We start from the raw sequence: 20,537 nt of genomic DNA, 5'->3' as shown, positions 1-20,537 counted from the left end.
TCAGGAGGGTGGGGCAGGAGGATCTAAAGTTTGGGGCCAACCTCAGCAATTTAGCAAGATCCTGTCTCATTAAAAGAGGGTGGGGATGTACCACCTAGATTCAATTTCCAGTAATAACTAAATAAAGAGCCCTCCAAGGGTCAGAACAAATTTCAAAGACTGGCCTCAAAAAGTATTCTTGGAAAATAGCTCAAATTTATTGGATTGGATTGTGGGACAATTTATGATCCAGAATATTGTCAAAAACAATAGAGCAATTAGCCTGCAATTAGAGGAGTCCAACTAACTCAGTGTTATACCTGCAGAAAAAGCCCTCTTAACAGACCAAGGGAAGGAGTAATCAAAGAGCCTACTGTTATCTCAGGATTACATGGAGCATGGCCAAGGCCCCCTGGGGAACAGTGTCTGAGAGGTCACATTGAGGGGGATACAGGATTCACTAAAATAGTCCAGGCAAGTCACCTAATAAAAATAATCAAGTGCCAGGTATAGTGGCATATGCCTATAATTCCAACGACCCAGGATGCTAAGACAGGAGGATCACAAATTCAAAGGCCAGTCTTAGCAATTTAGTGAGACCCCCCTCTCAAATTAAGGGGGAGGTAATAGAGATGTAGCTCAGTGGTAGAGCACCCCTGCACTGAAAAATCAAGCTATCTGAAATCACACAAACTGGAGGTGAAGATTGCTACAATATGTTATCTAAGTTCTGTACTGAGAAAAAAATAGCAAACATCCAAAGAAATTGGGCAGCAGGAATGGGAAGAGGTGTGGTAGAACACTCTGAGAAGGCCCTGATTTCAGATTTTAAAAAGTCTAGAGCATCCAGTTTAAATACGTTTAAAGAACTAAAGAAAACCAGGCAAAGGAGTAAAGGAAGTTATGTTCACATCTCTCATCAAATAGAGAATGTCAATAAAAAGAAAATTCTTAAAAAAAAAAAAAAAGAACCAGAGGGACATTCTGGAGTTGAAAAGTACAATAACTGAAATGCCAAACTCACTAGGGAGGCTCCATAGTGGATTTGACCTGACACACTGTCAAACTCAGAGATGATGCAACCCATTAAAGAACAGTTTTAAAATACAAAGAAACATAAATGAGCACATACAAGGAAAATGTCATATGGACATGAAGATAGCCATCCACAAGTCACAGCCATCCACAAGTCACTAACCCCTTGATTTCAAACTCCTAGGCTCTAGAACTGTGAAACAGTAAATTTCTGTTATTTAAGCTACCCAGTTTATGGGTTTGCCCCCAGAAAACGAATGTATGCACCCATTTGTCATCAGCTGCTAGGATTTCCAAATAAGTCTGAAAATTTTTTAACATAAAACTTGATTCAGCAATAAACAGGAATTCTGAACTCAGGTAATAGGACATCCAATTTGGGGCTGGGGTGGCAGCAGTTGCCATCTTTGAAGTGATATTATAGTGAACAAAAAATACTTAACCCGTGATGAGTCCACGCATAGTACAGAAGATGTAAAACAGATTTGTGTGCATCATCTTTTAATGTATCACAATTTGTTAAATAGAGTTTAAGTTATACTTCTCTGTGGAAAAATACTTTTGAAAGAAGCCATTCATGTTGTAAAATTGTTGACAAAGCTGAATGGTAGAAAAGGCCATTCTTATATTTCCCACATGTATTTCAGTTACTTCTAGATGAATTAAAGACACCCAGCCTATAAACCAAAGCAAAATATCTGAGTCAGGAGGCAATCTTCTGAGAAGGGTCTGGGGGCATAATTCTGACTCCTACTGTAGTGGACAATGTGGTGAATGATCTTTCACTTCCTTCTGCTGAGAGGAGCCAGACACCTATGCTTCCCATTGGTCTGATCTCACAAAACTACAGATGCATTTTTAGTGTATGCAGGAAGCAGTGTTAATCTTATTTGTTTATTTGCACATAGGATATCAAAAGGAATTCAAACTTGTGGAATGTATGGTTTCATGAGAAAAATTTCAGGTGGCAAGCATGAAAGTACAACACTAAATATATCACAACTGGATAGAAGCTTGGTTTTTTTTTTTGTTCTGAAGTTTGATCAGAGGCTCCAAAAATTTAACAGCAGGAGCAAGATGGTTTATGTAGAGCATGCTACTAGGTGTCTTAGTCTGTTTGGGCTGGTATAACAAAAAACCATTAATTAGGGAACATTTATTTGTCATAATTCTGGAAGCTGGAAAGTCCAAAATCAAACTACTGGCAGATTGAAAGTCTGGTGAGGACCTATTTCCTGCTTCATGGATGGGCATCTTCTCACTGTTTCCTTACACATGGTGGAAGCAGGTAGTCACCTCTCTAGGAGCTATTTAAAAGGGTACTAATCCCATTAATGATAATAAAAACATAAGGAATCATCACCCTCCCTATCCTCACCTGTGGAAGGACTTTCTTTTCTTTCTCCTAAGCACCTATTTTCTTCAAATTATACTTTAAGCCAAAGAATTTTCCCTTCGACACTCTATGAAAACCTGATAGAGAATTCTTGTAATTAAAATATAAAAATTGACCAGATGTAGAGACAGAAAGAATAATGAATGTTAACAGGAACTAGATGAGGGGAGTGATGAGGTTTTTTTTTTTTTAATTTTTTTTTTAATGGATACAGACTTTCTGTTGGGATTATGAAGAAATTCTGGAAATAGATGGTGACATTGTGCAACTTTGTGAATACACCTAGTGCCACTGACTCCTGCGCTTAAAAATGGTCAAAATGGTAAACTTTGTTATATATATTTTGCCACAATTAAAAAAAAATGAGCCAGGTGTGGTGGTACATGCTTGTAGTCTTAGCTACTGATAGGAAGACTGCTTGAGCCCATGAGTTTGGGGCCAGCCTGGGCAACATAGTAAAATCCTGTGTCGGCAAAACTAAACAACAAAAATAACACCTTAGAGAAATGTGTAACTTCATCAGGCTCATCATCATACATGTAATGAGAGTACCAGACATAGAGGACAGAAGGAGCAGAACAAAAATTGAAAGAAAAAGTAGGTTGTAAACTATCTATATTTGATTAAAAACATTTATCTATACATCTCACAAATTCAGTGAGCTCCAAGTAGGATGAATACAAAAGAGAGATCTGTACCCAGACACAACATAATCAAAGGCTGAAGGCCAAAGACCAAGATGAAATCTTAAAGTACCAAGGGGAAAAAAATTACACCACTGATAAGAAGACCCCAATAAAATTCACAGCTGACTCATCAGAAACAATGAAAGCTAGAAGGCAGTGGTACAGTACTATGGTTTAAATATGATTTGACTCCTCCAAAACTTACCCCATTACAAGGTATTAAGAGGGTAGAAATCCAATCTGACTATAGAATTTATGGGTGGTCCCTCTGGGAGGAGATTAGGATTAGGTAATGTCACCAGGACATATCCCCCATGGCGGCTAATTAAGAAGAAGGAAATGGACTAAAGGAGGATACACATGTGCTCCCTGTTTCTCACCACACAAAGAGCCCTGTGCTGCCTCACAACTCTACCAATAAGAAGGCCATTACTGGATGTGGCCTGCTATAGTTTGGATCTTGAATGTCTGTCAAGGTCTATATGTTAAAGGCTTTGTCCCCATCCTGTGGTGCTATGGAGATATGGCGGAAACTTTAGGAGATGGTGCCTAGTGGAAAGAAGTTAGATCATGGGGGTGAGCCCTTGAAGAAGACAGTGGAATTCCAGCCCTTTCTCTTCTTCTCTCTTTGCCTCCTGACCACCAAGAGGTGAGCAACTTCCTCCATCACATGCTCCCACCACAATGTGCTGCCTTGCCACAGGTTCAAATGCAGTCAGCAAACTGACCATGGAATGAAATCTCCAAAACAGTGAGCGCAAATAAAACTTTCCTCCTTATCAGTTTATTTGTTACAGTAACAGAAAGCTGATTCACACATAGCTCCTAGACCTTCATCTAGAAGCATGAGCCAAATTAAACCCCTTTCTTTGTAACTTACCCAATGTGTCATTATTGTGTCATTATCAGCAGACAATAGGCAATTCAAAGTGCTGAAATAAAACCTTGTCAATCAAGAATTTTATATCTAGCCAGGCTGGGTGGTGAGGTCTTTGAAAAGTAATTAGGATTACATGAGGTCATGAGGGTGGAGCCACCTCAATGGAATTAGTGTCCTCATCAGAAAAAGAAGAGTTATAAGAGCTCTATCCACACACACCCCCCACACACACACACAGTGAAGAAAGACTATGTGAGCACACAGGAGGCAGCTATCTATCTATATGCTGCCTAGGAAACCACCTAGGAATAAATCTTAACTAAGTGTTGGAACCATATTTGAATTTCTCAAACCTTATGTTTGAGCCAACATAAGGCAGGAAAGCTGCTTTCCTGGGAACTCTTGGGTAATAATCTTGGGTTTGAGAAAGCCCAGATCATGCAGGCACCCTGCCTTATCTCACAGCTGCCTAGAGATAGGAGTAACCTGCCAAGCATGTAAACAAGACTACTCCCATAGTGAAACCTTATCCCTGGCTTTGATGTGCCTCCCCTTAAATAAAGAATTGGGGCCTTTTTCAGTTCTTCAGTTCCAGTTGCTGTCAAGGCTAGAAGACCCACCAGGTGCCCCACTTCCTAAATCTAATCTTTGGATTTGTCTTTCTTACTGATTATTTCAGACTTTTTATTTTCCCAGGCAGCTTGCATGTCCTAGCAGGAACCTGGTCTTCTGTGGTTCTGGTTACACCATCAATTAAGGAGGTGAAAGTCCTCTACAATGAAAACTATAGAACATTGAAGAAAGACATTGAAAAAGATCTCAGAAGATGGAAAGATCTCCCTTGTTCATGGATAGGCAGAATTAATATTTTTAAACTGGTCATTCTACCAATCTCCATCAAGATACCAATGGCATTCTTCACAGAATTAGACAAAACAGTCCTAAAATTCATTTGGAAGAATAAAAGACCCAGAATAACCAAAACAATTCTAAGCCAAAAAAAAAAAAAAAAAAAGCAACACTGGAGGCAACACAATACCTTACTTCAAATTATACTACAGAGCTATAGTAACAGAAATTGCATGGTATTAGCATAAAAACAGACACATAGACCAATGGTTCAGAATAAGACACAGAGACAAATCCCAGACATCTACAGTCATCTGATTCTTGACAAAGCTGCCAAAAATATATCTTGAAGAAAAGACAGCCCTTTTAACAAATGGTACCGGGAAAACTGGTTATTCATATATTCAGAATGAGACTAGATCATTATTCACCATGTACAAAATTCAACTCAAAATAGATCAAAGACCTAGGAATTAGATCAGAACTATGCAACTTCTAGAACAAAATGTAGGGTCAACACTGCAGCATATAGGCACAGGAAACTTTCTCAATAGGACCCCTGAAGTTCAGGAAATAAGGTCGAGAGTTAATAAGTGGGATAGCATCAAATTAAAAACATTTATGCACCAAAGGAAACAATTAGGAATTTGAAGAGATAGCCTACAGAATGGGAGAAAATTTTTGCTAGCTATTCTTCTGGCAGAGAATTAATATTTAGAATATATAAAATCTTAACACCAAAAAACCCAAACAAACAATCCTATTAAGCCTATTAATAAATGGACAAATGAACTAAACAGACGCTTCTCAAAAGAAGAAATACAAATGGCCAACAAATATACGAAAAAAATGTTCAAACCATTAGCAATGAGGGAAATTCAAGTCAAAACTACACTGAGATTGCCAGGCACTTCTGTAATCCCAGCGGCTTGGGGCTGAGACAGAGGATCACAAGTTTAAAGCCAGCCTCAGCAAAAGCGAGACCCTAAACAACTCAGTGAGACCCTGTTTCTAAATAAAATGCAAAATAGGGCTGTGGGCGCGGCTCAGTGATTGAGTGTCTCTGGGTTCAATCCCTGGTACCCCTCCCCCCCCCAAAAAAAAACTACACTGAAATTTCATCTCACACAGTCAGAATGGCAGTCATCAAGAATATCAAGAAAACAAATAATAATAAATGCTAGAAAGGATATGGAGAAAAAGGAACATTTTTACACTGTTGGTGGGATTGTAAATGAGTACAACCACTATGGAAATCAACATGGAAGTTCTTCAAAAGGCCAGCTATGGAACCGCTATATGACCCAGCTGTAATACTCTTCAGTATTTATCTTGAAGAATGAAAGTCATCATACTGGAGCAATACATGCACACCCATGTTTATAGCAGCACTTTCACAATAGTCAAACTATAGATTCAGCCTACGTGTCCATCAAAATATGACTACTTAATGTGGTATATATAGACAATGGATTATATATCAGCTTGAAGCCATTAACAGTGATGTATTAGGGCAAGTATGCAAGTACTGAAAGTTAAATCATTACAAACTTGTGAGTCAGTTGATGTCACATTGGTCCCTTGAAATTGACTACCATTTGAGTATTTAAGCATAGAAATCTGCAGTTACTATACATCATGGCTTCTTCCTCCCGTGCAAATCTGTTGTAGAACATTTGCCAGCCTACCATTGAAAGTATGTCTGTCTAGCACATAGATGGGAAAAGCTCTAAAGAAAAATATGGAAATGACTATACCAAACTCAGAATATTGGTTACCACTTGTCTTACTTCAATTTCTGTTACTATAACTGAATAAGACTGGATAATTTATAAAGAATATATGTTTATTTAGCTCACAGTTGTGAGGCTGGGAAGTCCAAGAGCATGGCACTGGTATATACTCAGCATCTGGTGAGAGTCTTTCTTTCTGTATCATAACATGGCAGAGGGCATCACCTGGTGGAACAGAGCCAACAAGTCAGAAAGTGATTGCTTTCTCTCTCTCAGTAACCCATTAATCCATACGTCAGTGAATTCACTTATGTGGGTAGTGCCATCATGACCCAGTCACCTCCCCAAAGGCTCACCTCCAAATACCATTAAAATTTGAATTGGGAGATTGAGTTTCCAACACATGAAGTATATTGGGGGATAGATGCAAACCATAGTGCCACTGGAAGGAATGTAATTTCTGAGGAACACGCAGGGCTTCTGGGGTTAATCATTTCTTTGGACTGGGCAGTACATGCAGTTGTACAAAAGACCACAAACTCACATTTTTGAGATGTGTGTTTGTTACTTATTAGAGATCTGTATGCAGAAAGAAATTAGGGGACCAACCACTCAGTCCAGGGACCAGAACATCTCAAGTCTGGACGTCAGTTTCTTCCTTTAACCACCTACAATTCCTTCCCCTAACTATACATACCTCTTCCTAGAATTGCTTTGGGATCCACACAACAGGGAGGGCCTTGTGCTCATCATTAACAAACTTCAAAGGGCCAGAACATTTGAGAATGCATTTAAACATATATATATATTATATATCAACAAGGGAAGTCACACTATTCAATCAGAAGAAGGCAAAGGATGAGAGGGTCATGATGGTTGTAGATGATTAAAGATTTTGTTATTGTTATCAGCATTTTAACCTTTAAGCTGAGTTTTATTATGTATGAAGGGTTGGTTTCTTCTTTAGCATGCAGTGTTTGTTTTACTTGTTATTCTTTACTCCGTAAATATAAATTTTCATACACTACTTTGCTTCCTTTTACAATTAATTAAATGTAAAAATTACTATGAGGGGCTGGGGCTGTGGCTCAGCGGTAGGTCGCTTGCCTAGCACGTGCAAGGCGCTGGGTCCGATCCTCAGCACCACATAAAAATAAATAAATAAAATAAAGGTATTGTGTCCAACTATAACTAAGTAAAAAGTGTTTTTAAAAACTTAGTATGAGGGCTGAGGCTGTGGCTCAGTGATAGCGCACTTGCCTGGCATGTGTGAGGCACTGGGTTCGATTCTCAGCACCACATATAAATAAATAAAGGTCTATCAACAACTAAAAAAAATAAAAATAAAAAATACCTTTATAAAAATTAGTATGAGAGGAAATAATATTATATATTTCACAGTACATTTAAAAAGAATAAATTTTATAAAAAATTTTATTTTGTACAATAAATGTCTGCACTATTGGCTCACTAAAGAAATTCCTAGACTGAAATTAGAAAATCAAACCATCGGACTGGGGATGTGGCTCCAGCGGTAGCGCGATCGCCTGGTATGTGTGTGGCCTGGGTTCGATCCTCAGCACCACATACATACAAAGATGTTCTGTCTGCCGAAAAACTAAAAAATAAATATTAAAAAATTCTCTCTCTCTCTCTCTCTCTTTCTTTAAAAAAAAAGAAAAGAAAAGAAAATCAAACCATCTTGCAGCTAAGGCCTTAACCCTGTGGGAAAGTGCTAAAAGCTTTCTGAGGTCTTTGCTGATTTTAAAGCAGTAGAAAACTGGGACAGAAGACTGAATTTGAAAGAGTTCAATAGGATTCACTGAATGTTCTGGGCACATATCCAGGATGAAGGTTGGAGGTGGAGAGGAGAACACTGTATTGTTCACATTTGTTGATGAGAATGTCTTAAAAAGTGAAACTTCTTCCTTGAAGCAGAAGGGATTCTGATAGGATCTAAATGTTTACCAGGAATGTGATTGGCTCAGGCAAAATGGACAGCTATGTAGAAAGAGCCCTTAATCTATAATCAAGGTGGAAAGGACAGCACTTAAGGGCGATGTTTTCATGACAATTGCTAAAATTTCAGAGCAGCACACGGATTCTTTTTGTTGTTGTTGTTCTGGAGACTGAACCCAGGGCAAGCTAGCATATGTTCTACCACTGAGCTAAACTTACCCCAGGGCTCCTCTTTCTCTTTTAATTGTAGGAAAGTATTAACTTTTTACAGTACCCATAAAGAACCTGTACCTGATAATATGGAAGCTAAAATGGGTTTTGGTGATGTGGGGAGACAGAAAAAGACCAGAAAATGGAACTAGGCTGATGCCCACAAAGTAGTCTCAGATAAGACCACATCAGGGCAGCCAGCCTGTAAAAGACCAGGGTCTGGATAATGATGACTTCTGACTGCATACTGGGAGGCTGTGACCCGGGCTCTGGTCCACGTTTTCTGCTGGTTTGAAATAAATACTAATCCTCAGATGTGGAAAGCTCACCTGAAAATTCCCTTTACCAAATTTTATCATTATTTTGCTGTTATAAATGGGATGTTTTCCATCAGTATGTCATCTAAATGTTAAGGATATTTTTGAGGGTTGCTTTTAAATATTTTGAGCAATAGGCTCACAGACTTGGAGCTCAGAATTTATAAAATAAACAAAATAGAGAGGAAACCGGATGATGACAAGAGGTTTTCCTGTCACACAGAAAGGCAATAATACAGTGTTCCGCGCACCTCCCACCTCCTAGCTAGCAGGAAAGAATGAATGCATTCCCTTAAAAATCAAGAACAACACAAGAAAGTCCACTCTATTTCCATTCAACATTGTATAGGAATTTTAGCCAGTGCAGTAAGGCAAAAGACACATAAAAGTATACAGATGGGAAAGGAAATTGTAAAATGTTATGATAAAAGGACTTAGAAATTGTAAGGAATCTATAAAGACTCCTACTCTGTAAAAGTGAATGAGTTTGGCAAGGTCATTGTATAAAAGGCCAAAATACAAAAATCAATGGTAACAACAAGCCACTGGAAATTGAAGTTAAAAGCCATTTATGACAGCATCAAAAGCATGAAATCTTAGTGATAAGTCTAACGAAATATGTGCAAGACCTGTATGTGAAAATTCATAGTATAGTTGGAATAAATTAAAGAAGATCTAAATAGATGAGAAGATATACCATTGCTCATGGAATTATTAAGATATTAAATCTCAAATGACCTTAGATTGAATGTGATTCCACTGAAAATTCCAGAAACTATCAAACTGATTCTAAAAATTGGAAAGGAATGCAAAGGATCTAAACTAGACAAGATAGTTTTAAGAAGTTGGAAGATGTATCATGATAAATTTTGAAATTATAATAAACCTTTTAAAAGCTAATGTAATTTGACAGGATGGTATAGTGTAAATATAGACACACAGATCAACTGAACAGAATAGAATCTGTAAATGGCCCATTTGTTTTTGACAAATGGACAATGAAATTGAATAGAGAAAAGGTGTTTTTCAATGATGTTTCTGGAACAAATGGACATTTATATAGAAAAACAATAAAACCTATTGTTTCTTACACAATACACAAAAAATTAATCAAAGCATGTTTAAACCTTAGAAAATGGGCCTGGGGATGTGGCTCAAGCTGTAGCGAGCTTGCCTGACATTCGTGCGGCCTGGGTTCGATCCTCAGCACCACATACAAACAAAGATGTGTCCGCCGAAAAACTAAAAAATAAATATTAAAAAATTTTTAATATTTATTAATATTTAAAAAAAACCTTAGAAAATATGATTCAAACCCTATGAAACCATTAGTAGAAGGCATAAGAGAAAAACCTTGGTGATCTTGGGGTAAGATTTCTTAGAATGAAGAAAAACAGAAATTATAAAAGAAAAACTTGAGGGAATGGGATGAGCAGTAGAGCGCTCACCTAACGTGCTAGGGGCTGGGTTCAATCCTCAGCACCACATAAAAATAAATAAATAAAATAAAGGTATTGTGTCCAACTACAACTAAAAAAATATTAAAAAAAGAAAAAAACTTGAAAGACTGAACTTTATCAAAATTAAGTACTGCTACTTTTCACAACACACTGTTATGAAAATAAAGGAAGCTGTAGATTGTGGGAAATTATTCTCAACATATATATATGACAAAGGCCTTGTATGTAGAATATAGATAGAACTCCTGTTCAATAAAAAGATAATAATTTCCAAATATAAAGATTTGAAGATACTCCACTAAAGAAGATATGAAAGTGTCTAGCAAGCACACAAGAAGCTGCTTAGCATCATTTGTCATCAGAGAAGTGCAAATTTAAACCACAATGAAATACTATCTTATATCCTCTATACTGGCTTAAAAAAAAAAAAATTGATGCCCTTTCCCCTGGTCAGTAGTCCAGAAAGCACGTGAAACTTAGAATTCCTGTAAAAGAGGTAAACCAGCAAGAGTTCATCAGAGTTCTGGCAGCCTTTCTTAAAAAATCCAGGAAGCTGAAGGTCCTGGAGTGGGTGGACAGAGTCCAGCTGGCCAAGCACAAACAACTTGCTCCCTGTAAGAATTGGTTCTTCACATCAGCTGTTTCCGTATCAGGGCACCTGGACCTCTGGGGGTGGTGCAAGAGTTGGCTCCATGACTACATTCTAAAGGAAAGATCAGAGAAATGGCATCACGCCCAGCCACTTCAGCCAAGTCATCAAGAATGTGGCCTGGCCATGATGGCTGCACAACAATGTGAATGTACTCAAAACTACTGGATTGTATGCTTCAAAATGGTTAAGATGGTAAGGGTCATGGAAACTGTTTTAAGAGCTTGTGCAGGTAAGCTTGCTCCAAACCTACAAAGGAAGAACAAGTTGGCCTTCACTTGGCCTCGAGAAGGATGAGTTGTGTTCTAGTCTCAGCACAGCGGTATATCTAAGATCCTCATTCCCAGGGTTAAATTTACCATTTATAATGCTGCCCCACAGACTTTTTACCAAATCTGTTAATTATAAACTCAGGTTTATTCAATTCCAAGAAAGTGAGGGGATTTAAAACACAGAAGCTGAACCTATTTAGATATTACAGAAATAGAGGTACAGTGCTGGGGCAACTGATTACATTATCACCCGTACCTTGTTTCTGTGAATGAAATGTTTAATTTTGAAAAGTTCAACCTTGATCTATATTTTCTTTCTAGACATAATTTCTGCTTTTGGCTCAAACTCCTGTCTTGTCTCCTTACAATTTACCCTTCATTTTGCTCTGAGAATGACTCACCAAAAACCAGAGGAATGTATACCAGCAAGTAAAACATAATATGCAGTATTTAATGGACTTAATTAATTTTTAATTTCCATCTTTAATGGATCTTGGATCCTGTAAGAATTGTTTCAGGAATTAACATGAGGAAATTCATAAAGAGCTCTGTGTGTATGTGTGGGACCTAGGGCCTTGTGTATGCGCATGTTGTACCTCTGAACTGCACCCCTAGGAGAAAAAAATAAGCTTTAATACTGGTCAAGATCCTTGTTTTTTTCTAACATCATGAAACTATTACACAACTGAGCCACTGAGAATTTAGAGATAGATTTCCACTGTGTTCCACTTCTGAATACTGGGATACACAGCAGCAGGTTTTATTTTTCTAGGCTGTTATCAGGGTGATCAGAATGCAGTGGTATTACTTGGTCAACTGACTCCACTGTCACCCTCACCTTTCAGCATCACATTATCTGTGATCTCACTTTGTCAACCTTGTGGATGAGCTGGGGAAGGGGAGTAAGCACTAACTATGTAGGAAGTTTGTCTTTCCTTGGAGAATTTTCTTGTCAGCAATTCCCTGTTAGTCACATCTTTAAGAAACATGAAATTAAAAAACTTGACATTTATCTCTTCTATTTACACACTTAAGAGTGAACCCATTGCTAAAAAAAACCTTTGGTGTAACAGTCCCTCCTCAGATCAGCTTATACTTATCTATAAGTATCTATATCAGTAGTATATAGATTCAAGTTCTATATACTACTTTTAGCATTAGTGATTTTGTGCACTGGCTGCTTTGTGTGATGTACAGCATGATCACTCACACAGGAAGTCTAGTGTCTCAATGCGGCAGTGTAGCAAGAAGTACAACCATTCAGAGGCAGTCTGGGTCAACTCCTAAAATGTCACTTACCTAACACTTCAGACCTGTTCCTTAACCAAAGTCCAATGACCACACGTGGAGTAAAACTTGCTTGATAAGGTGGCTGTGAAGAACTGTGTAAAAACACAGTACAGTGCTTCATGAGACAATATCTACTAATATGGTACCCATTAGCAATGGAGCTCCAAACTTGTGCATGAAATACAAAGAAAACAAGTAGCACTGGTAACAACACATTTATTTACGTACCCTGTTGTGTAACTGGGAGGTGTTTTTTTACTTTCCAATAGTTGATTAGGTTTTAACAATTAAAATTCCAGAAGGTCAACTAGTGACTTATTGTTGCTCATAAGCATAGGTAAACAGACATGGTACCACATAAAGGAATTTTAAACACTCTAACCTTTTGGTAGTTTTGAATTTGGACCACTAGACTTTGGCAAACTCAGCAGATTACCAATAATGCTTCTAAACCTCATGGTTTTCTTCAGACACAACAGGAAAAATTTAGATTTAATTTCTGGACTTCAGAAATTTAACCAAGATTCTTAGGAAGGTGCAAAAGGCCAACTAATTACTTCAGCCTGTCATATTTATCAATATAACTGTATTGTTATTCAAAATGAGATTATGGCAGGCAACAATCAACTAATGACTAGTCTCATTTTGTAGATTGAGTATTTTCTGAAAATAACTTACTGAAGATGGCAGGCTGAAAGTTTACTTTTAAGTAGTTCTAACTTTACCTTTTGTTTGCTAGTTAAAGGAATTCAGATAGATGCCAAGTCAAAGAATTGGACAGCACATCAAATTGGGTTTCCTATTACAATTAGCTTTCTTTGCTAGTGACTGCATCAGGATGCCTTTCATTCCTGCCTTCAAATTTTACAGCCGGATTTTTAGCGGTTTGATAAATGTAACAAATGGGTACTCATTGCTAGAAGAGAATATAAGAATGTGCTGATCACCGGTATGAGATTTACATTACATTAAATTAAAATTATATACTGTTGGAAATAGACAAAAGAGTTAGTTCCCAGATCCTAGAAAATATTATGGCTAAGGAAATAGAGAACCCAAAAGAAGAATCCACCTCCAAGAAACTAATTCAGTATAGTAAAATAGAATTAAGTGCCCTGTCTTAGGAAAAAGTTTATTAATAATAAGGAACAACTGGGATATCATACATCATTTCTTTGGAGATTAAAGTGCAGGCTATGAAATGGCATATAAAATAATGCATAAAATAGTGCAATCCTAAGGTGCCATTATTTTTATGACGCATAGCCTATTTTTATATGTCCACTTTCTCTGAAAAACTCAGCTGTAGTGACACCTTTTAGCTTATTTATTTAGGCATTACTTATACTCTGTTTTACCCACTTCTGGGGCTACATAGAATATTTTAACATTTGAACATGTAGAATAATAGCGCATACATCTTGAAACTACTAAATAGAGATTAAGGCAAGCCTCTGTAAAGTTCAGTACTCCAAAAAACACATTTTACAAAAAAAGTTGCTTCCAAAACCAGTGGCTTTAGACCTGATGGCACCCCAATAGTCTTTAAAAACAGTTGGATTACTCTGAATACATTTGCATTTGCCCCATTATTTCCAGGCTCTGAACATCAAAAGAGAATTCTGAAAAACAGCAGTTTCTATAACCTCAGAATGTGTGAAAACCAAGTAAACCGTGTCCACACGAAAGCTAAGCTGAGGATCTGGCTGGGGTGAGGGTTGGGGCCAGTCCTCTTCATTTCCTATCCATGTCTTTTCACATTTTTATCCATGTATGTAGTGTTGTACCATAGTTTATGTGTGGGAATGACCCATTAAAACAGGGAAGTCTCTTCCGCCAAGGAAGATGATGGCAACACTTCATGGAATGCTGTACTATTAAAACATACAGCATTTAAATTACTGGCATAAAATGCAGAGCAAGAAGGTTCTGAGACTAATTTATAAAATCCCTGTAACATGTCAAGTTTAGATGTATTTATAGAACCCTAAATGCTACTATGCTATCCAAAAGCAAGTTTAACAGTTACCCAATAACTATTCTAATAAATGGTGAAGACAATACCATAACCTGTTTTAGCTAGTCTACAACATAAAACAACTGTAGTGCTTTATTCTAATTATGAAACACTCATGCATTAACAAGTGCAACTCAATCTTATGGACAGGGATTATAAGTATACATTGTAGAAATTTGAATTTGGAAACAAAAAATTTACCTCCTAACAGTGTGAATGCTCATTCTGAAAGCCATATACTCATGTTAACTAGTGGAAGACTACAGATATATTTAGGCTATTTTGATGTAGTTTAAAAAGAAATTCAGGAAACTTTAGTAATTCAATAACTATTAGAGAAATAATCTGAGGACTGGGGGTGTAGCTTAGTGGTTACAGTATTTGCCTAACATGCACAAGGCCCTGCATTCCATTCCCAGTACTGCCAAAACCAAAAAAACCAAAAAGCTGAGGCTATATCCCTTTGATGCATAAGGATCATAGTTTGTAAACCAGTACTCTGATACTTAAAAAAGGTTTCTTATTACCAGAAAAAGCATAATAGTAAAGGCCATGAGTATTCCAGTAGGCCTCCTCCAAAGTTATGATAATATGGCTAAATCCTATGATTGCAAAATGAGACCTGCTGAGAAAATGAGTTCCAGACAGGGACTTTTATGGATGACCTTGGCTGACAAATGTTTTTAGGAAACTGTTTATTTTAAAATTACCTTCCCAACAAACCATAAACACTTGGATGTTACTTTATGTTTTTTCATTGAAAACATACTACATTGTAAATGGAGTTTCAAAGGTAGACATATAATTGATCAAAATCTAAGGACAATATTATGAAAGGACAATACTAAAAAAAGATAGGAAAAAGTTAACCTAAAGAATGCAAAACCATGTCATGTTGGACGGATCAAAAAGGTGATAACCTTGTGCTTTTATTCAACTAAGGTACTTACCAAAACCTTAGATTGTATACAGGTGTCAAACTCCCACCTGGAAAGGGATAGTTTTCTATATTACATCTAAATTTATTTTAAATAACTGAAGCCCAAGGCAACAGTTGTTTAAAAACTTGACAAATAACTACATAATTTAGTACATTAAAATAAAACTTGGACAGTGATCGTTGAATGTCTCAAAAATATACAACTGGGCAAAAGAACCACTGTACACAATTTGGAGATTGTTAAAGTGACCACTCAAAGGTTGAACAGTGCAAGACATGCTTTTCCAGTTACAAGCTAAAAACAGAAGTGCAAAAAAAAAAAAAAAAAAAAAAAAAAATTAAAGCTTTTGTTAGATAAGGAAGGCTTGAAATTAATATTAAAAAGCTTCCCTTGGGTCATCTCCCAGAAATGAAATGATCGAATTGCTTTTTTATGGTACAATTTTCTTCAATAAACTTTCCTTCAGTGGCAAACTGCATCCACAATTAGGTCCCCTATTCAGTCACCAATATGATCCATGAGCAGATAGCAACGAGTTAGGATCTTTGCTAGCTCCCGGAGGTCTGATCTTGACAGAAACAGCCTTGGAATTTGGACTTTGCCTTAACCAGTGTACCTGAACCCTACAGAGAATAGATAAAGCAATGGGCTTTAATAGTCTTGTTCCTATAAAACTGGAGGACAAATGGACTAACAATTCTCTCTCTAGAGGCAAACTGTTGTGGTGGAAGATGTTAAGTGCTTAGATCAATGAAGACACTGCTCTAAAAAGTGGAGAAGGAAGTATAGAGGTTCAAGATCGATACCAGTGCAAGAGCTTTTTAAGTGAGTTGACTAGGCAATGCATGCATCCATCCATGCAAATGTAGGACATGGCCCCCAAAAGAACTGAAAACATGTATATAATAACAACTGGATACGTCCCTTGCCAGTAGTTTATAAAAATATATAGTCAATACTGTAGAGGCTCCTTCTACAGTCAATACTATGGAAATCCTTTCAGTTACCCATCACTTCAATACCAAAAAGCATTAACTACTTTTCAGACATTCCAGACAAAGGTCACTTATAACAAAAAGTCAACGTTTTTTGTTTTTGTTTTTGTTTTTTTTTAAACAACATAGTGTCCATTTAAAAAGTAGGTTTTTTTCTTTCAAGTGAACAGGACATTTTCTGTATTAAACTTAACTCTTGTCAAGACTGGATTTTGTTTAAGATCCTTATGTCATGTGCATATATGCAGAAACAAACAAACTTCCTTATTATCTGCACAGAAAAAAGTTAACTCCCCAAAACATGATAGAACGGGTCTGGTTAGTACAAATCTATTGCAAAGTAAAAAGATTCTGTGCATCAGTTCCACCAGAAGTGGGAAAAGAATGTCCCAACCATAGAGTTCAAGTTTGTGTTCTGAAAGCTTAGAAGCCCAAGGGACAGACACCATGTTGCTCCCAGTATCCTGATATGCATAACTGCTTAAGCTACCAAGCTGTGTATTCCTCTGGAGCTAGAACCATATTTCAATTCACTTTCTATTCCGAAGACGTTTAGATTTTCTAAGAGAGTCTATAGTTTCTGCTGCCTTTCTTCGTTTCCGAGGAGACTCCTCATTCTGCCCAGACCCAGAGGAGTTTCCTACTGCACTTTCCATTACTTCTCGTAGTTTGCGTTCCAGCTCTGCCAAACGTGCATTCTGTTCACCTATGATTTGGGTTTGCTCTAGCAGTTTCTGGTCTTGGTCTTGAAGCTGCTTCTGCTGTTCTTGCACTTTGGTGCGAAGCTCAGAAATTTCACGCCTGAGAACAGTCACGCCAGCACCATTGGTTTTAACCTGCTGCTGGAGTTTGGTAACCTCTTGTCTTGAAGGGTTTTGCTTGGAGAAGAGCTGCATTGTTGTTAGGGCTGCAGAGGGTCCTGGCACTGTGGAGAAATCGTTTGAAAGGGTCAACTACTTAATACATATTTCTCTATCAGTAACAAACTTATTTTAGAATGGAATATCCTCCTATCTCTTCTGAGAATTTATTCTTTCCAATCTATTTGTTCTACAGATTAATCAGACACATTGTTTTAACTATGAATGAATTTGAATTCTCATTCTCCTGCATACACTTAGATTTAAAATACTGCTGGGGCTGGAGTTGTAGCTCAGTGGTAGAGCTCTTGTCTAGCTAGCACATGTGAGACACTGGTTTCAATCCTCAGCAACACAAAAAGATAAATAAAATAAATATCCACAACTAAACAAATAAAATTATATAAATAAAATACTACTCAATATTTTTAGGACCAAGTAAGAAAATGCAAGTATTAAAACTAGAAAATGGTTTCTAATTTTACATAAACAAACACAAACTTTCAAGTGAGAAGTTTAGACCTATCATGTTCTTAAGATCACCAGCACTTAAATAAATGCAAAGGCTTCAACTTAGCCACAAAGCAGGAACTATATCAAAGAGTAGGTTATATCACACATAACATGGTGTAGAAAGGCTTTGGAACTACTCCCTTTTAGGAGTAAATAAATTATAACATAGGCATAGAATTCACTATTTTAAGCTAAATACCTAATTTTTAAAAACCTTACCCTGAAGATCTTTTTCAAAAAGAACTAGATGGATCTATCCCTACCTATATCCATTGAACTATTTTTCTCCTTGCACATCTAAATAATCAATATTTTCCTTGGCTGGAGTACAGTCTTCCTTCCCTCTGCTTATCCTTGCTTTTACTCTTTTTAAAAAATTATTTATTTTAGTTGTAGATGGACACAATACTTTTTATTTTATTTATTTTATGTGGTGCAGAGGATCGAACCTAGTGCCTCACATGTGGTAGGCAAGATGTCTTCCACTGAGCTACAACCACAACCCCTTGCTTTTACATCAAGACTCAAGACAATTCTTACCTTTCCTGACATCTCAGTGAGACCAGCCAATACTGATTTTAAAAAATCTTTTTTTTTTTTACATTGTTGACGAATCTTATTTTATTCATATGCAGTGCTGAGAATCGAATCTAAGGCCTCTCACATGCTAGGCAAGTACTCTATCTCTGAGCCACAACCCAGCCCCAATAGTGATTTTATCTTCCTAAAGATTCTGTCTCTGCTTCATTTGGTATATAAGTAGACACTGTCTTAAATATTTCTCTTGCTTATGATGATTTCATTTTGAGTCTGGACACTTCTTACCTTTTAAAACAGTAAGGTTCTTGAGAGAAGACACCATGTATTACACTTCTTTTTATTCTTCATAGGATACAGTATAGTGCTGTGCATATAATAGGTACTTAATAAATAACACATACATTAATGCTGAGATACTGTAGGCTTTTTTATTAAATTAGAGATCCACTCAGGTATCCCACTGAGTACTACAGGGAGCTAACTAATCTGAACAAAACAAAAAGGTTTAATAAATGTTTTCCCCTAATTTAAAGTATTTACAAGAGTTGAGGAATTTAAACAATTCAGCCTGTCAGTAGATAAGGGCAAAATAGCTACCATAGAAGTGACTGAGTTCAAAACAGTCTTATGTTTCTGAAAGTAGAAGCCAGATGTTTTGATGGCTGAAATAGTTCATTGAATTTGATTCTTCCCTTAAAGAAATTTTTGGGTTTTATTTGGTATGCTAGATTCTGTTCTCAAAAAAAAAAAAAAAAAAAAAAAATTTTTTTTTTTTGGGGGGTGGTAGGGTACTAGAGACTGAACCCAAGGGAACTCTGCCACTAAGCTATATCCCTAACCCTCTTTAATTTTAAAACAGGGTATCACTAAGTTGCTGAGGCTGGCCTTGAATTTGCAATCTTCCTGCTTCAGCTTCCTGAGTAGCAATGCTACTTCAACAAAATTTACTGTAAATCAGTAGTTGTGGATATGTGCAAAGATTTAGCCATAAGTACATTCTATACAGTATAATTTAATTGAAAAACTTGAAACAGAAAGTTGAGCTCAATGGTAGACAGAGTATGTACATAGCATGTGTGAGACCCTTGTGTGTGAGATCCTGGGTTCAATCCCAGCACCAAAAAAGAAAAGAAAATCATAAACTACAAATATACCTTAAAAGTAGATCAGTTATACAAGTTACATATGATCTGTTATTCAATATATCAGTAAAAATTATGTTGTGGATAAATATTTGCTTGCAGAAAAATTCAAAATATATGGTTATGGGGGAAAAAGACAAGTTATAAAACTATGTATGAATGTTATTATAAACTGAAGATATTATAAATAAGAAATACCTGGAGGAGAGCCCATAAGTCTTCCAGACACATCTGATCCTGGCAACTTCCTTTTTAGAATTGGAACAATTTTCTCATCAAAGTATTCCATTGCCATGGAGGAAATATCCCTTAACTCTTGTAGTACTTCATGAGCTCGCTGAGGGGCTCTGGTAGAATTGACATATCTCAACACACGATAAATCTCATCAATCACCTAAAAAAAACAAATTCTTATTAGTATTTCAGATTTTTTCTTTTTTGAAGAAAAGTGCTAAATAAGCAGATGTAATTGCATGTTTTGCAATTTCTAATAAAGCCCTAAAGGGTGACTTAGCTAATATACAAGTTGTGGATAATATTACCATCTGCTACACATGGATTTTGGTCTTGTATAATACTTTATACTTAGATTTATTAAGGATCTTTTATGTTTACCAGGTACTGTGCTGGGGGGGCTAAGAACCAGGACAAATAAAATATAGCTCTGGGTATGATGGTGCATGCCTGTAATCCAAGGAGGCCTTGGAGTTAAAAGCCAGCTGCAGCAAAAGCGAGGTACTGAACAACTCGTGAGACCCTGTCTCTAAAATACAAAATAGGGCTGTGAACGTGGCTCAGTGATTGAGTGCCTGAA

General features: G+C 36.8%; 1 protein-coding gene across 1 annotated transcript in view; it reads right to left on the bottom strand.

The window, feature by feature from the left end:
* Window positions 1-12,914: 12,914 nt before the first annotated feature.
* Fbxo28 (F-box protein 28) overlaps window positions 12,915-20,537 on the bottom strand; it is a 33,205-nt gene continuing 25,582 nt past the window's right edge. The window contains exons 4-5 of the mRNA XM_005326515.5: window positions 19,922-20,117; window positions 12,915-17,593 (exon numbers count right to left, since the gene is read on the bottom strand). Coding sequence (XP_005326572.1) covers window positions 17,199-17,593; window positions 19,922-20,117 — 591 coding nt within the window. The 3' untranslated portion in view covers window positions 12,915-17,198. The remainder of the gene's footprint in view (window positions 17,594-19,921; window positions 20,118-20,537) is intronic.

The sequence above is a fragment of the Ictidomys tridecemlineatus genome, chromosome 10 (assembly GCF_052094955.1).
Source record: "Ictidomys tridecemlineatus isolate mIctTri1 chromosome 10, mIctTri1.hap1, whole genome shotgun sequence".
NCBI classification, from domain to species: domain Eukaryota; kingdom Metazoa; phylum Chordata; class Mammalia; order Rodentia; family Sciuridae; genus Ictidomys; species Ictidomys tridecemlineatus.
This window is presented reverse-complemented; position numbering and strand designations above follow the sequence as displayed.